At 40.9% G+C, this 18,083-nt stretch overlaps 1 protein-coding gene across 1 annotated transcript in view; it reads left to right on the forward strand.

Moving 5' to 3' along the window:
- Nucleotides 1-18,083, forward strand: part of Lama2 (laminin subunit alpha 2) — a 581,125-nt gene that overhangs the window by 558,589 nt on the left and 4,453 nt on the right. Inside the window, exons 56-61 of the mRNA XM_059272617.1 lie at nt 1,357-1,533; nt 1,765-1,933; nt 10,728-10,840; nt 11,160-11,349; nt 13,726-13,881; nt 15,306-15,459. Coding sequence (XP_059128600.1) covers nt 1,357-1,533; nt 1,765-1,933; nt 10,728-10,840; nt 11,160-11,349; nt 13,726-13,881; nt 15,306-15,459 — 959 coding nt within the window. The remainder of the gene's footprint in view (nt 1-1,356; nt 1,534-1,764; nt 1,934-10,727; nt 10,841-11,159; nt 11,350-13,725; nt 13,882-15,305; nt 15,460-18,083) is intronic.

An 18,083-nucleotide genomic window follows, 5' to 3' on the forward strand; every position in this document is an offset into this window, starting at 1 on the left:
AAGTCTTTTCTTTTAAAACAAAGTTCTCACTAGTTTCCTTCTGTAAACAAAGTCTTGCTTGTGCCTCTAACCGCCTGAACATTTTGGGCCATGACAAAGTTTATTTTGTTCTATTTTCTTATGCTGGGATTAGACCAAAGTAGATCCACTGCTCAGTTCCAAGTCCTGACTTGTCTTAATTTATTATTTCCAGCTTGCTCACCTTGTGTTCCTCCATCTCCCCTCCCCTTCTATCTCTCCCTCTCTCCTCCCTCCCTCCCTCCCTCCCTCCCTCCCTCCCTCCCTCTCTTTCTTCCCACTACTCTGCTAACAAAATCAGGTAATATGGCATTTTAAGGCTGAGTTTGCACCTGGGCACTTAGATCTCATCTTCAGATAAGAGCTAAGTTCTCCGTAATCCATTTACAATCCATCCACAATGATGAGCAGCATTGTGATTACTGTTGGGAACCAAGCTCAAAACCTGCTTGTACAAAGAAAAATAGAAAATGCCTTCGGTCGTTTTCATCATTAGAACTCCGTGTCTTGGTTCTTTGCCCCTGGATCCAAGGATTGTTGTGAATAAGTAGTATGCAGTTCTCAATTAGTAGTGTGTGAGTAATCACTCATAAGCAAATTAGGGAAATTAATGAAACAGCCACTGAGGAAAATCACTGCAAGGAACAATTAGCTTGGTGTTCTGGCCTGCCTCTTCAATTCAAAAGCCAGCAGCTACATTCTTTATAAAATGTACTGTAAGTGTTTGCTGTTGATTCCTGCAATCTAAGCTCTCGGGAGGACAGTTTGTCCCCTAGCAAGAAGATAATAGCTAGCACAAACCAGGACGTAAAGAGCCAGACAAAATGCAACCCCACGCTGTGCCAAACTCACAGATCCTTATCCGATTAGACATTGCTATACAGCCCCGAGGCCTCTGTTCTCACAGAATGTGCGTTGGGTTGCAAACCTGTGTTGCCACCTACATCAGAGACGCGTGTCCCAGCTGCGCGACTGTGGAGTTTCAGTAAACTTTCAGTACAAGTTAATGAGCAAGGCATGAGACAAAGTCCGAGGAAACAATGGTGTTTGTTAGTTGCTTGGTGTAGAGGTCCTAATCATGTAATCTGGGCTATCTTAAAAACCATGGGAGATCAGAGTGCCATGGGACATGCTTGCAAACTCCTAGCTCTCAGAGGGCTGAGGCAGAAAGAGCCTGAGTTCAAAGCCAGCTTAAGTTACATACAGAGACTTCTTTTCAACAACAGTAATAATGACAGCATAATAGGAAAATTAATTTCTGGGAGCAGAGAATAAGAGGTGGCCGGAAAGACATTTCTAACTGCACTGGATATTTGTTATCTTTAAATGTTTTATCAGCATCTTCACTGTTCAAGTTGATGAAGACAGAAGACATACACAAAACCTAACAGTGGAGCAGCCTATCGAAGTGAAAAAGCTCTTCGTCGGGGGCGCTCCCCCGGAATTTCAGCCTTCCCCACTCAGGAATATTCCTGCTTTCGGAGGCTGCGTGTGGAATCTTGTTATTAACTCTGTGTAAGTGACTTTCATTTCTGCTGCCTGTTTGCTCTTCATTCAGTATGAGGGTCACCTGTAGCATATCCATATTATCTAAAACCACAGAAGGGAAGAGGCTATGAATACCTTTACTTTAGACCTGAAACTCTACCCTGACCATTTCAAGTCAGAGCTGGGGACTGATTAAATTGTTAAGGAAGAAGGCAATGAAAAATAAGAAAAACTTTCATTTTGATTGTATTCGACTAGCCCCATGGACTTTGCACAGCCTGTTGCCTTCAAAAATGCTGACATTGGCCGCTGTGCCTACCAGAAGCCCCATGAGGATGAAGAAGATGCAGTTCCAGCTGAAGTCATCATCCAGCCTCAGCCAGTGCCTGTCCCTGCCTTCCCTTCACCTGCCCCCACTGTGGTACACGTAAGTGTTCACATAGACACTGCTTTTGAACCTTCGATTTTGAGTCATTTCCAGAATGAAGTTGTTCAAGGGATTTAGTAGACTCTGTCAACAGGAACCTGTCTATAAAAACCTGGCCTCCTCACCTCTTCTTTGGGTTGCTTTTATCTTCATATCTTTCCCTTTAATTTTGATGTTCATAAACTGGAACTGATTTTTCCTTTGAAAAATTGAAGAGGACAGAGGATATCAGAATCCAGATTCAAAGGCATTCATAATACCAATAACAGAGATAATCATGCTGGTGTGAAGTCCCTTTGAATTTTACACATAAATCTCATATAATTTGTGGTTTTAATTTTTAAAACTGGTAATACATAACTGCAACTGTCTGTAAATATCACATAGATGTGTGTCTGTGTCTGACATGATTTCTATTGTACATACACACACACACACACCACACACACACACACACACACACACACACACACACACACACAGAAGGAGTCACACAAAATATGCCGCATTATAAGAGTTGGGATATCCTTCATGAAATCCTTAGATCTAGTCACCAACCAATGCCCCAATCCCAGCTCTCAAGCCGACCATCTGAGTGAATGTGGGAAAGCTGCTTAGCAATCAAGGCCAGGACCCTAACTTGTAAAGTGAGGATATTAATAGCCCAGCTGTCAAATTCCATCAGAGTTTTAGAAGATAGTTTCTAACTGCCTGAAATATACTAAGCATATACTAATGATTCTATTTGCGGTTTTCAAGACTTACTATGTGCCCACCTCTAGCCAAACAAATTCTCTCCAATGTGATGTGTAGTTCTCATAACAGCTCTGTGAAATCCAAATTGACATCCCATTTTCAGTAGATTGGATAAGAATTGGCTATCTAAAGTAACTCACGGGTTCACGCAAACAACTGGTCAGTGTCAGGATGGTATTTTTAATCCATTAGATCAGACCCTGAAATCTAGCTGCTAGTGAGCACAACATTTTGCCTTTACAATTCATTGTACTTTGACTAGCCCACTGAGGGCTGCTGATGGGGTTTCTAGTTTTCACTATTAGAAACTATAAGCAACCAAGTACATCTGAGAATTAAACTCACCATCACTCATTATTGTATTAGATTTCTAGTAGGAAACTATGAAGCCAAAACATGGAAACATCTAAGGCTCTCATGTATGTCAAAATTGCTTTTTCCAGAAGTTACTACAGCTTACAATCTCACCATTACATCAGAGATGGTCTATCTCACTGCACCCAGGAGCATAGGCATCAATCACAGCTGTAGTCCACAGCTAATGAAAGTTAGAGCATGTGTGGTCCTAAGTAAATATTTTGAAAACACTTGGACACAGCATCCTCTCCTTTAGCTTATTCTTTAACTAGTTCCTTGTCCCTGGAAAGTCTTATTACGTGACAGGCCAAATAGTAACCATTCAGAAAAACTGATTATCTACTACGATCAACATTTAAGCTTTTGAAAACTGAGTCTTACACTACTAGAGTTATTATAATGAATTGATAATAATAAGTATATTATAATCATGATTCTTGTGATGATATAATCAAAGGGTATGGTGTATGTGGAACTTTGAAAATTGGGATTTTATTTTTATAAAATATTATTTTATTTTCATATATAGTTAGTTAGTTAGTTAATTAGAATTATTGTTATCCTAGTCTTTACAAAGAGAAATGCCTAGAGTTACCAGTAAATAAATAACAGGAAACCCATGGTCAAGTAGGATGATTTCTCCCTGGGGTACCACTGCTACATGGATGCTTCCAACAGATGCATCAATAGGATGCCTCTTAATTAGTTATCATATTTGGTCAAGCAAAACCTCCTGGACCTTCTTATCAGTAGGTTTTCATCTTTGTGTGTTGGTTTGTTTGGATAGAGAAGATTATTGGTAGTCTCTATGGAGCCCCTCATTTTTTCCTTGTGAAATGGATAGCCCAATCTGTGGTTAATACATTGTCAGCCATCCAAAGTTAGAAAGCATTTCCCACATGTTATCTCACTTGACACAGTGCCAGAACCTAGTGTCCCTTTGTGCTTCTCTCCTACTATACAACCCATTAGAGTCTAGGATATTCCTGTAAACCCTACAAACTTGGCTTTAAGGGGTCCCTCAAGCACACCACTCTGATTTCTGAAGAGCACAGTTTTTAGAAACATGGAGATTTTTACAAATGAGTTTTCTTGCAACCTCTTATTCTAATTCTGGTTTTCATTTTCTCTTAGCAAAAATGCTTTAACTTTTTCAAAAACACAACACTGAGTTTAGTAGACAAGACTGAAGCCAAGGGCTTGAGGAGCAGCCCAACTTGTAGATCAAGAAAGAACTGTTTCATGGGTAGAAAAGATCTTGGCAATCCCAACTCTTTTGTAAAGTATTTATTTTTTAATATGTATGAGTATTTGCCTGCATGTATGTCTGTGCACCACGTGAAGCACACAAAGTTCAGGAAAAAAGTACTAGATCCTTTAGAACTGGATCTAGTTTCTAAAGTATGTTTGTGAACCTTCATGTGGGTGCTAGGATCCTCTGCAAGAGCAACAATCTTTACTTCTAATTCACCTCAGCACAGAATCCTAACTCTTCCGTGACCCCATGAGAGAAGTTGCAGTGTGGACTCAGATTATACACACAAGTAATAGAGACCTGAACTCTACCTGCTATTTCTCCTCCTACATATCTGTGACTGGAGGGTCAGAATTGTTTTAGGACTTTCCAACTTCATGATTTTTTGTTTGTTTGTTTGTTTTAAAACAGAGTCTCACTCTGTAGACCAGGCTGGCCTCAAACTGACAGAGATCCACCTGCCTCTGTGTAGATGTAACCAACCGTCTTATTAAATAAGAAACACAGAGCCGATTCAGAGAAGAAAGTCAAGAGGTCAGAACTAAGAGCCTTACCCTTCCTGCTTCAGCTATCCTGCTTCAGCCAAGAGAGCTCTCCGAAAAAGGGGCTACTTTCTGTGTGTATGTCTTTATATAGTCTAGCTGTTCTGCCTTCTCATTGGTTGTAAACCCAAACACGTGACTGCCTCGTCACTGTCTGTATATACCACCCTCCAGGTCCTTAAAGGCGTGCGCCACCACCACCACACACTTGCTATGGCTCTAATAGCTCTGACCCCCAGGCAACTTTATTTATTAACATACAATTAAAATCACATTTCAGTACAAGTAAAATACCACCACACCTCTGCCTCACAAGTGTTGGAATTATTAAAGGCGTGTGTAGCTAGAATTTTCCTGCCTGACCCACAGTCAGGACAAATCTCTCTCACCTGCCAGTCCCACAGCCGCTCAGACCCGACCAAGTAAACACAGAGACTTATATTGGTTACAAACTGTATGGCTGTGGCAGGCTTCTTGCTAACTGTTCTTACAGCTTAAATTAATCCATTTCTATAAATCTATACCTTGCTACATGGCTTGTGGCTTACCGGCATCTTTACATGCTGTTTCTCATCGTGGCGGCTGGCAGTGTCTCTCTCACTCAGCCTTCCACTTCCCAGCTTTATTCTCCTCCTTGTCCCACCTATACTTCCTGCCTGGCCACTGGCCAATCAGTGATTTATTTATTGACCAATCAGAGCAACACATTTGCCATACAGAACATCCCACAGCAGGCGTGCACCATCACACCAAGCAGAATTGTATTTTAGAGGTTTGGCTCCCATTTCATATGATACATATTATCCATTTTAATTTGGTTTATTTTTTTCCTTTTTGGGAAAACATAATCTTCTTTTTAGAAGTGACTAAAGTTAACAATTTAGTAATTTATTTTATAAAACATATTTATCAAAAACCCAATAAATGTAAGATTAATATCATCATTGCTACCTAGGAAGGAACAGAGAGAGGGTGAACAGGCCACCTACCATTGCTCAGTGAGCTGTGCAGGCGAAGTCCTCTCTGAGTGTGAAGTAATGCAGTGAGTCAGGACACCTACCTAGCTTTGAAGGTCATTAGGTGCGGAGTTATATACAGTCCGTAAAATACCTAGAACAAGGCCTAGCCTGTGCTAACACCCCACCATGCTGTTAATCCTTCTATGAGAACTAGTTGGTCTAACCTTACACACTTCCAAGGTGGACATACGCACTAAGAGCCCTCAGGTGCTGATGAGTGTTCTATTTATAAGCAATTTCAAACTCAAGAATTAAATGCTTTTTGGAACTTGTTTCTATCTATTTTTAATTCTCAACGTTTCTGAGTTTAGATATTTAAAATCATTACAGATTAATCTTGGAAGTGAGAACTATTTACAAGCCTCATATTTCCTGACTGACAGGAACCCCTGTCCTTCCTGCCCATCCTTATCTTCCTTATACCCTCACACCTACCTTGCCAGCCACTTAGAGTGCAAAGAAAACATTCACTAGGCTTCAGGCTAATTGAAAAGTACCCTGGGACAGCCCTGCCATGTGAAATGGATATGTCAACCCTGTAGTTATTACATGGTCCACCATCCTAGATTACACAATATTTCCTGTGTGTTATCATGTTATCTCATTTCACAGTGCCAGAGCCTAGCAGCCCCTTGTATTTTTTTTCTGATTATTTAGCCCCCTAATATCCAGGGGGGATAGGTAGAGATTCCCTGCGTGTTGTATTCGTGAATATTTCTCATCTAGAATGACAGTGGTGGGATGGGTAAGCATCTGGGCTTATCAATACAGAAATATATTGATGTGTTCAAATGGGACAAGTGTGCACTGTTGATTCTAAGCCTTCCTGAAAAGCACAGCCCATGAGGATTGGCATACAACAAGTTGGCTGCATTTCTTTTATTTGAATCTTCCTGGAGTGTTGAATGTAGCACTTCCAAGTTCTGGTAGAAATGAAGAGTTCTGATAAGGTCTCTTTGGGAATTGAAGAGAAGAAGTGAGCTAAAAAGGAAAAAAACAAAACAAAACAAAACAAAAAAACCCAGAGCAGTAGAAAGTGATTCCTGTAGCAACATCAATGCTACAACTTTAAAAGCTATGTACAGTTGAAGCCATAGGATAAATCAATTGGGCACTGACACGTAGTCAAAGGATAAATGCACATTCTCCACACTCCAAGGAGCCTGTCTTAAGGCATATCACTGGAAAGATCCCGTCCCCACCAAAGAGCTCACATACAAGGAGGTAACATGATTCAGTGCCTCAACAAACACAGCAGGAGGTATTGTATAAGTCAGGACATTGAAGCTGGTGCTGCAAAAGTACCTATTTAGTATTCACCCACAGTGATCATCAAAAGCAAGGATCAGATGGGAGTTGAGCCCACACTTATTAGTGGGATCATTGACTCATAGAGGAAGAAAATTACACAACTTTTAGCATGAGTCATCATTTGGTGTCCATTTGGATGAACACCGTTGAAATCTCTGCTCTACAGCTATCTAAAGTCAAAGTATGATTACCAAGAAGTGATATGCTGCCTTGGATTTGATCATTTGTTTCCAAGTGTCAACTTTGCATCAGGAATTAGAAACGACCACTGCTTTATTCTGACTTGAAGTTTAACCACGGGAAGGTTTGTTTGCCATGACAACTGACCTCTTGCCTTGTGACAATGGCTCCAGGAAATATGGCTCCCTTCAGAATCCTTTCAAGCCACTTCACGCCCTCATCAACAGATACACTGCTCCATTGAGCCTCCCACATCCCTGCGTGCCTAAGAATTATCCCCTACAAAGCAGAGACAAAGCAATTTGTCCTTTATCACCTTTCCCCGTATAGTACATGTATTATCAAGCATCACCACCAGGTGGCAGAAGTGTAACATGTTGAGATTGATGAGCCTCTGTTGAGGTTGATTTTTTTTTTCTAAATTATTATTATTGTTGTTTTAACACGTTTCAGAGGTCAGTGTTTCCAAAATACAGGAAAAGACCTTTCTCGGGCCCTCATCAGCTGAGAGGAATAAGAAAAAGAAAAAAAGCTGTGCTTTGACCGTTCCTCTAACCGCTCTTGCTTAGCTTAGGTTTCTATGGAGGACTGGCTTGAAAATGTCCTTGCTGACGAGATGGCTTCATTCATTCCGTGAGAAGAACCATTTGCTAGCTGCTCTCGGGTATTCCCCCACTTAGAAGGTTGGAAAGGGAGAAGAAGCTATGCTACAGTAAGAGCAGGTCTACCCTCTGTCCAAGAGCAGGGAGGAAGGGAAGCCCCCACCACAGCAGGCAAACCTCTGGAGTGGACCCTGGACCCACCCTAACATCGGACCCCCCCCCCCAGGTGATGGAGATTTGGCAAGATCAGGTGAAGCCAAGCAAGGGGAGATGTGTGGATTCGCAGGGAAACATTGTCTTGGAAGAGAATTTTTTTTTTTAAACATTTAAGTCCTAAGGTAGATATATACTCACATAATCCACCACAGTCACACCTCTATCCTTTGCCAAGGACCGGTTTTATGATGGGATATAGATTATGGATGTGTTTACTAATATACAGGGTATGCATCCTGTCAACAATCGGCGGTAAGAATCTGCCACTGTGGCTATACGCAGGGCTGGCCTGTTAGAGGATGGGCTTGTTACCACTCTCTTCTATGGCTTTGAGCAATCTGAGGACACTGTCATATTCACTGATCTTCTTGATCCCCCGCTCCCTTATACAGACATGAAGCTGGTCTCTTACAGTATTCTCCTCTTGCCTAAGGAGTCATGCTATAAAATGACATCAGAATCATGCTATAAAATGACATCGGAGTCAAAGGACCTGGACTAAATCCCTTCCAGCTTAAAGTGTTTCTAAAATGACTGCCTAGAAAATTTAACAATAGTTTCATGGTCAGTGGGGACCTGTTCCGTACCTGTTCAGTCTCCCAACAGGCAAAGTCATGGGGTTCAGCTACCACATGGCATTCAAAGACAAAGGCTGTCCAAAACATACCACTAACAAAATACCTAATCTTTACAACTGTCATCCTGATCATTCAAAAAGTCACATTAGAAAATGACATATTAGAGTATTATTTGGTGTTAACGTAGCCTTCGGTGAATGGATAAGTGGCTGCAGCAGGAGTAACAGCAGCATTACCTACTAGTGGATTTCTTCAGGCTGCACATTATTGGCTCCTAATTCCTTGGCATCCATTGGCTTTTCAATATATCTGTTTTCAGAGCTAAAAGTTTAAGTGTTATGGTAAAATTCTGTTCCCAAAACTCACAACATATAGATTCTCTTGGAGAATTCTAAGAAAGGCTACACATTATGATATTTGCTGAGAAGGTCCTCTGTACAGGAAATACCCCTGAAAGCCTGATAAATGATCCTTATTCTATCCGTAGCCTTTGTGGGACGGGACATTAAGCCACTGAAGGCTTTCCATTTGGGCTTTCTTTGTTGACCATGTAATCAGGACAGTACTGCTGGGTGTTGTGAATAGAATTATCCTGCCCTACCCACTGGGCTTTTGCATAGCTGTACGAATTTTGGCCAGTCTTCTCTTCGTAACTGACCATCTCCTGGGAGGCAAGAAAGGAGCTACCTCCATAAAGACCAATTTTAGAGCTTTCAAAAACACTTTTAAGCCCTTTTACCTGCTGCGGCATAGCAGTGCCTTTGACTAAGCTCAAGAGAAAAGAGAATAAGGCTTTTCCTTGCATAAAGATGTCCTAGGTGCTGATGAGTCATGTCTGAAGTACTCTGCTGGAGAAGAACACCCCTCATCAAAAGCCTGCCCCGGGCTGTTTGGGAGGCCCTGCTTAGTCAGCGTTGGCTGGGGCGGCTGCCCTTTCGTAGCTATTAATCTCAGATCTGAAAAGCAGATGTGTGCGTGCAAGGGTGCACGTTATTGTTATGGATTCTCACGTAGCCTGTGTTCTAAACGACTTCGTCAGCCACCTGTACAGCAAGCTAGCCTGTGAAAATAGAGAACGGATGAGGAGAAGGCTTGTGGCTTTGTCATTTGAGGAGCCTCATTTCCTGAGCTGTGTATTATAGTCCAAATCGCCAGGATTGGTTATATGATTGGCGAGGCCGTGTGCAAAAGGGAAATGCAGAGCCCCTTCATCAAAAATTATTATGAATTTCCAGGTGGTGACAGTGTAATATTAAAGCTAGTAACTGCACTTCTATGTACCTAGTTGCGCCTCCCAAGCACCCTAGGAAGCTGATCTTTGAATGGCAGCAGTGGAAATGGTGTATGGTGGGTTGCATTTAAAAAAAAAAAAAAAAAACCTCATGCTAGTTGCCTAGCAACTAGCTAAGGCCCTGAATGGGCTGACTTGCAGGTTTAGATACACCATCTTGAAATTCTGAATTTACGGCAACCTTCTAGTGGACTGATAATTTTTGAGGAAAAAAAAAATACTGTAATGAGAAATGGAAATGGCGAGGGCAAGAAGGAACATATTTTTCTGCTCTTACAATCCACGTGGCTATCCCATAATTCTCCCTGTTCCATCTTCTGAAAACAAAACTCCTCATCAGTGAAGTAAATGTGGAAAAGAAAATGCAATTTCCCCAGAAATATCAACCATGTTTCCCTTGGAGAGTAAGGAAAATATGAATGTATCGATACATTTTTTTTAACACATCCCTTCAGCAATTCCAGGCTGTGGCTAAGGAGCACTCGTTCAAATTCACTGAGCACTTCATAAGCACCTGGGTGTGCTGCAGACTGCAGAGATGAGTGGGGGGGGGCAGGGGGGAGGGTTGTTCTTGAGGAATTTTGCATTGTTCAAAGTCAGGAAGGGAACAGATAGGAACAAGCAGACCACAGCAGTGTCTGTTTGCAAAAGGCTGCAATCTTATCTCCTGTCCTTGGTCTTTCTCAGGGCCCCTGTGTTGCAGAATCAGAACCAGCTCTTCTGGCAGGGAGCAAGCAGTTTGGGCTTTCCAAAAACAGCCACATCGCTCTTGCCTTTGATGACACCAAAGTTAAAAACCGGTATGTATTATTCTAGAGCATGACACGGGAACCAATCATCAAAGCACTGAATATTCACATTTAATCAAGCCTAATCAACTACATGTAAAAATCCCTAGTGTTAGAGGATTGTTTGTTTTTCATCCATTGAATGAAGTAGAAAATAGAATTCTGTTTGCTTTGAGCTCATATGCAGGAGATTCATAACCTTAGAAAGTCCCCCCTCCATTACAGATTTTATATCCTTCATCAATGTGCACCCCCCTTATATGATACCACTTTTTCATAGCCGAACAATGCTCTTAGTTTTCTGTTTCCTTTCCACATTTGCATCTCACAGCCTCACAATTGAATTGGAAGTGCGAACAGAAGCCGAATCAGGCTTGCTCTTTTACATGGCTCGGATCAATCATGCCGATTTTGCTACTGTTCAACTGAGAAATGGATTCCCCTACTTCAGTTATGACTTGGGAAGTGGAGACACTAGCACCATGATCCCCACCAGAATCAACGATGGCCAGTGGCACAAGGTAACAGTCCCTGGGTTACAGGTGGTTGCTGTGGGATGTTCTATATGTCAAGTGTGTTGCTGATTGGTCAATAAATAAATCACTGATTGGCCAGTGGCCAGGCAGGAAGTATAGGCGGGACAAGGAGGAAAATAAAGCTGGGAAGTGGAAGACTGAGTCAGAGAGACACTGCCAGCCACCATGATGAGAAACAGCATGTGAAGATGCCGGTAAGCCACGAGCCACGTGGCAAGGTGTAGATTAATGGAAATGGATTAATTTAAGCTGTAAGAACAGTTAGCAAGAAGCCTGCCACGGCCATACAGTTTGTAAGCAATATAAGTCTCTGTGTTTACTTGGTTGGGTCTGAGAGGCTGTGGGACTGGCGGGTGACAGAGATTTGTCCTGACTGTGGGCCAGGCAGGAAAACTCTAGCTACAGGTGGTATTCTAAGAAGGGTCCTGGAGACAGCCTGGACCTTCCCCTACCACTACTGATTTGTCAATGCAGACCCTAACTCTAGGGTTACAGAAATTTGCAGAGACTGAACAAATGGCCAGTGCAGAGACTGAACAATGGCCAGAGCCTTAAGAACGTGTTTAGACTGGAGTAGGTTTCTGTTTCACCATATGAGCTCATTATGACCCTAGAGTCCTGTCTTTGCTATATAACTGTGGTCCCCAAGCATCTGTGCACAAAACAGGGCCAGGTAATTGAAGATGGTTCCATTGGCTTAAGTGAGAATCGGAGGACAACAGAGTGTGTTCATTATGACGCTTTTGTTTTCAGCTTAGAGAAATAATGTTTAGTCCAAGACTGTGCATCCCTCTCTACTAAGAAATAATATGCGGCCAAAGCAAAACTTGGCAACATTAAGATGGGCTCTAAGACTTAGCCCTCACCCTAGCACATTTTGATCTGAAAAACCAGGAGGCTGGAAATCTCTGCAATAACAAGTTTAAGGGGCCCCGAGGTGCCATTTCCACCAACAGTCATTTGCAACAACTTTAAACGTTGGCCTTACATCCAGAAACTGGTGCTGTTGTAGGCACAGAAGGCTCATTTGCCAACTTATTCCTCTTTGGCAAGACTGCAAGTAGATAATATGTGGCCTGATTAAAACAAAAACTCAAAATTTGTCTCTGCACCTGTGATAGCCTATTAAGTAAAGTTTCCCTAGGTAGACCAATGAAATGTTTAATTTTCAGAGTGCAATATTATTAGACGTTGGATGTGATGGATTAACCTGCTTTGGCTTGTCATGTCAGAGAGAAAGCCAAAGAATGGAAGAGAATAGAATTTCAATACAAACCGCAGGTCAATCAGTTTGTTACCCCCAGAAAGAAGCTATGAGATCTTTTCTGCTTGGGACCTTCAAAATAGCAAGTGTGGCTCCTGAGGAGGGAGGTCATGCTAAGGTTTCTTCTGTTCTCTGGCTAATAGAAGAATAAATAAACACTTGTGTGTCGGGGGGGGGGGGAAATGACATATTGTTGGACCACCAAGTTGAGATTAGTAAAGGCAATTTATGTAGAATAATTAACCTTAATAGTTAGGACAGATTTCATTTGTGAAAGTTTAAAAAAATTACTTCATAAATCACAATAGATGTTTAAAATGTGGTATTATATTGTCCTAATCCTGCCCTAAGTTGCTTTTAGAGTGCCCCAGCATTAAAGGCCTCCATCTTCCCTTGGCTGAATGCAGACTCCCCAAGCCTAACATCCCTCCCCTTCTCTCATTCCCTCCTGTCATGATTTCAGCAGATCTCAGGTTTACGCTCCCTCCCTGACTTTTGACCAATCAGCTGCTCCAGGAATGGCAACGCCCCTCCCCTGCCCTGCTCTTCCTTCCTAAAATTTTTCACAAGGAGGACTTAATAGGCATATATGAAGTTCAATGAGGATCCCGGGCTTTGCTCATCCAACTTAACACACTACTAAAGGTAGACATGGAAACTGAATACAATGATGCATGGTTACCATACCAGCACTGGAGAGACTGGGGTAACAGAATCCTGAGTTCAGAGCCAACCTAGGCTATACAGTGAGAGCTTGTTTCAATTAATAATGATGATAATAATAATAATAATAAAATGACATTTGTATCTCTCTCAGCTCAAAGCAGAGCTGTTAGTCTACCAAGTTCTTTATGACACATCCACCTCTGAAGCATATATTTCTATTTCTATTTCTGCAATTTTAGCTAAAAAAAATTATCAGAAAAAAATATATTCAATGACAGCATTTGCTATGCTCTGTAAAACATACTTGCTTTCACTTGTATTGTGGGCTTAGCACATAAAGGATATTGTTTTCCCTCAGAAATACCAGAAAAGTTCTGTGTCTTGTGTTTGTGTTCAAGATTGACGTTAATGATGCCTCCTCACCTTTATAGATTAAGATTATGAGAGTGAAGCAAGAAGGAACTCTGTATGTCGATGATGCTTCCAACCAAACCATCAGTCCCAAGAAAGCTGATATCCTGGATGTTGTGGGGATGCTGTATGTTGGTGGATTGCCGATCAACTATACCACACGCAGAATTGGTCCAGTGAGTCTCTAATTCCTTGTCGCTTATTTGACAGAGTTAGTGACTTGTGCATGTATTTTTTTTTTTAATTCTGAGATCCCATTTCTCATCATTACTTACTGGTATGTGGGAAATCATCTTATTAGAGAAATGGAGGTGGTCTTGTGGGCAGCCTTGCCTATTCAAGATATTACCACAAAACACTGATGTGGACCCTGGTATCCAACATCCTTGGTTTGAATATCTGCTTAACTAGATATTCACACTAGCTGTATAACCTTAAGCAAATCATTCTGCTTCTCTTTAAAGGAACTATTTTCAAAATATGATAATACCAACAAAATAAAGATCCCATAAAGATTAAAGGAGATAATACATGTAAGGTGTTTGGGAAAGGACTAGGCATATGGAAAGCACCAGATAACAAGGAAAATGAAGGTCATAATATCCATGTTGTTCTTTTAGAACTCCTAATAGATGCAGAATTTAAAGAGTACCTACAAAATTTTGACTTTAGAATTTAAAAGCTTAATAATTGTACAAACTAATACTTACCAGTTAAGTTTTGTAAACTTGGCTTGTGTCCTTGGAAAGCATGATTCTGAGACACACATGGGATTAGGGTTTTTAGTGACTGTATTACAGACAAGTGTGATAGACTTCTTCACTTACTTAGCAAGTGCAGGTTTATGCCTCAAAGTCCATCACTATTACAGTCATAACGCTCAGCACCTGGCTGTGTCTGTGTATATATGTGAATAATATATATTACCTTTTTTCATAACTACCTTCCTATCAAAAGCATGAGTCTGGAGTGATGATAGCAAAAACGATCAACTTGAATTTCTAAATCCAACGGACTATAGTGGATCAGAGCATAGGATTAAGTTAGTCCTAAATTTCATCATCCCTAAAATATTTTATATAAACTTTCACATCTTGTGTATATATTTTCTGAGGGGAGGGACCATTGCTTTCATTGGGTTTTTGTTCTAAGGAAGTAGAACTGATCCAAACTTGTCTTTTTTAGTAGAAAAGGAAACATAGATCACAACAGAATGCATTGATAGTAAGGTTAAGAAATTATCCTTAGAAACACGAGATTAGGAATAGAAGAGACTAATCAAAAGTTACCATCCTCACATGGAGCTCGCAGCTCCGTCAAGTCAATGGTCACGTAGTGTAACCCAGTCCTTAGATTATCAGGTGATTGTGGTCCTGGCTAGATACATCCGGGGTGGACAAGTTCAATGTTGGATTTGGTCAGCTGTGCTGTCAAGTCTGGGGTACAGAAGTCCAGACCCAGGCAGCTTCAAGGTATGTTCTAGGACAACTGGCTAATGACTGCACATAGTATAACCCGCCCCCCCCCCCCAGATGACTGACTACGCATAGAGGCAAAACACTGCTAAATTGGCATCTACTTCCTCTCTCCAACTGCTCAGGTGACCTACAGTCTTGATGGCTGCGTTAGGAATCTTCACATGGAACAGGCCCCCGTTAACCTGGACCAGCCCACTTCCAGCTTCCACGTTGGGACATGCTTTGCGAATGCGCAGCGGGGAACTTACTTTGACGGAACAGGTTTTGCTAGAGCAGGTGAGGCACTTTCACTTTCTTTCTGTTGATATTCACGATGTAGAAATACTGACTTCTTACCTATGCCACGAAACAGAAGTCCCCCAGGTCCTGAACTATTATTCTTCATTTAAATCCAAAAGTAGTTTCTATAACTAACAAAAAAAAAAAAAAACCTCTAAAACATTCACATATGGTTTGTGGGGACGGGGGCTGTAGTTCAATGGTAAAGCACTTGCCTAGCATGGGTGAGGCCTTGGGTTCAGTCTCTAAGAATGCCGAAGTAAACCAGCAATGACAACAAAAATGTTCATGTATGATTCTGATAAGAACTGACAGAAAAAATAAGTCGTAGGGAAATAGGTATTTGGAGAGTCTGTTTTGTTTCCTTCACTAGAGATCAATGGCAGCAAGATGACTCTAACTGTGCAAGAAGGCACACATGGAAAGGTCTGCTTTTCAGTGTTCTAACTTCCTGTAAATGAGATAGCTAGGTAGCATGAATCCTAAAGGGTCTGGCCAACTTCTCAGCCTATCCTGCTTCCTCAGACTGGAAGCCTCTGAGTCCTTATCCAAATGGATCTCAGCTGAACTGCTGTTAAAAGCCTAAAAGCTTAAACAGGCTATAGTTCCTCACGCCTTAAATACCTTTCTGCCTCCTGCCATTACTTCCTGGGATTAAAGGCGTGAGTCACCATGCTTGGCTGTTTCCAATGTGGCCTTGAACTCACAGAGATCCAGGTGGATCTCTGCTTCTGGAATGCTAGGATTAAAGGTGTGTGCCTAACCTCTATGTTTAATATTGTGGCTGTTCTGTTCTTTGACCCCAGATAAGTTTATTAGAGTGCAAAATATTTTGGGGACCACAATACCACCACAGAAAGCATCTTCCTTTCTTCCTTTAAAATTCCTTTCAGGGTTCCATTTCAACACACACACACACACACACACACACACACACACACACACACACACACGTAATGCACAGTGGTATCTATTTGTTGTTAACAGTGACAACAGATGTCATTTTGGCTGGCTTTAAGTATTAATTTCCAATATAGGTCTACATTACTGAAATCAAACATTGCATTATAAAGGAAAATAGAACTAACCTCTTCTTACATAAAACCCCTTACATTAGTTACTATAAGAGAATACTTAGGACTGTGTGCTTTTGAGTAACATGTATTCGTTCATTAGGAGAAAAATCAGGAAGACATAATGTGTGAATGCTAATTGTAGGAAATGGGTAAATGAGATGTAATTCCTATCTTTAAAAGCATATTACCAATAATAAAAATTCAATTTTCTGAGAAATCACAAGAAGGAAAAGAAAAATAATTTTTAAATACTATAAAAGACACACAGTGTTCTGCAGATTTACAAGAAGGATTAATTTTGCTTAGGAGTCAGGAAAGGTTTTATGGAGAAACAGATTTGAGCAGAGCTTTATTATATGAGTTGAATACTTCCATGCCAAAGTTGTGGAAATGGATATTAGAATTCTCAAATACGGTCTTAGGGAGGAAACCCTAGATCCATAAAAGCAGAATTCCAAAAAAGAGGGGATGTGTCAGGTATGGAAATACTGGAGGATGTAATGGAACCCAAAAGTCATGTTCTGTGAAAGTCAAAAAGTTTCTCAGTATTCCTGCAAATTCACCCAGGGCTGCCATACCATTTTCTTAGCCAGCTTCGATGCCAAGCTTCAACATCTGTAGTGAATGGATTGACTCGTCATCCTCCTCCCTGTTCCTGCCACTGTATCAAATTGAGCCAAAACAGAGAGAAAGGAAAAAGAAAAGAGAAAGAAAGAAATCACTTCTCCTATTTCCAGCAACTCCTCCCATCACTTCAACTCACAGCAGAATACAGTTCACATTAAGACTTGGGTAGAAAGAGCTGCAGGTTACTTCGGTGGAAACCATATAAGTTCAATACAACAAGTTCAATATCTCTGTTCTTAAAAAGCTTTCCAGCCACCCAATCACTGGACATTTTATCAGCCTCCTCACTACCTCTGTCTTCAGTTGAAGCACCTTACATCATTCCTTTCTTCTTTCTTCTTCTCTCTTGCTGTTTTATTTTCCAGAACAATTCAGCTCTTTCTGCCCTTCACTTGAAAATTTTGCTTTAAATCCATCCACCCTTTCCCATGCAAACTCATCAAGCAGGAGAACAAAAAGTCTAGCACATCACAGATGCCAGCCTTCCCTGGAGATAGTTGTGCTCACACGTGATATTTATTGCTTGCACAGTAAATAGAAGGTATAGAGAGGATTTTCTTGAATGCTTTCCTAATATTCTGTGGAGTTCATGTAGTCTTAAACTGATCTTAGGAAATCATTTTATTCCTAAGTGAAATCTCTTAAATTTTTATTTAAAGGCTGAATAAATCTATGAGCCAAATATTAAAAAGTGTAGAGAAAAGAATTAGCTGGGTTATATAGAAAAGATTATGTTCTAGAATCTTTCCATAAAAATTATATTTGCAACTCTTCTCTTCGTTTAATAAAATATTTAGGACTGTTTAAACTCTCTCCAATCACTGTAGTGCCATTTAGAGCGTCTCAATAAAATTTTACTGAGTAATCATTGAAATGCTTTACTTAACCCAGCGGACTTCTGAAATAATCATACCTGGC

Source organism: Peromyscus eremicus, chromosome 8b (assembly GCF_949786415.1).
Source record: "Peromyscus eremicus chromosome 8b, PerEre_H2_v1, whole genome shotgun sequence".
Lineage (NCBI taxonomy): Eukaryota > Metazoa > Chordata > Mammalia > Rodentia > Cricetidae > Peromyscus > Peromyscus eremicus.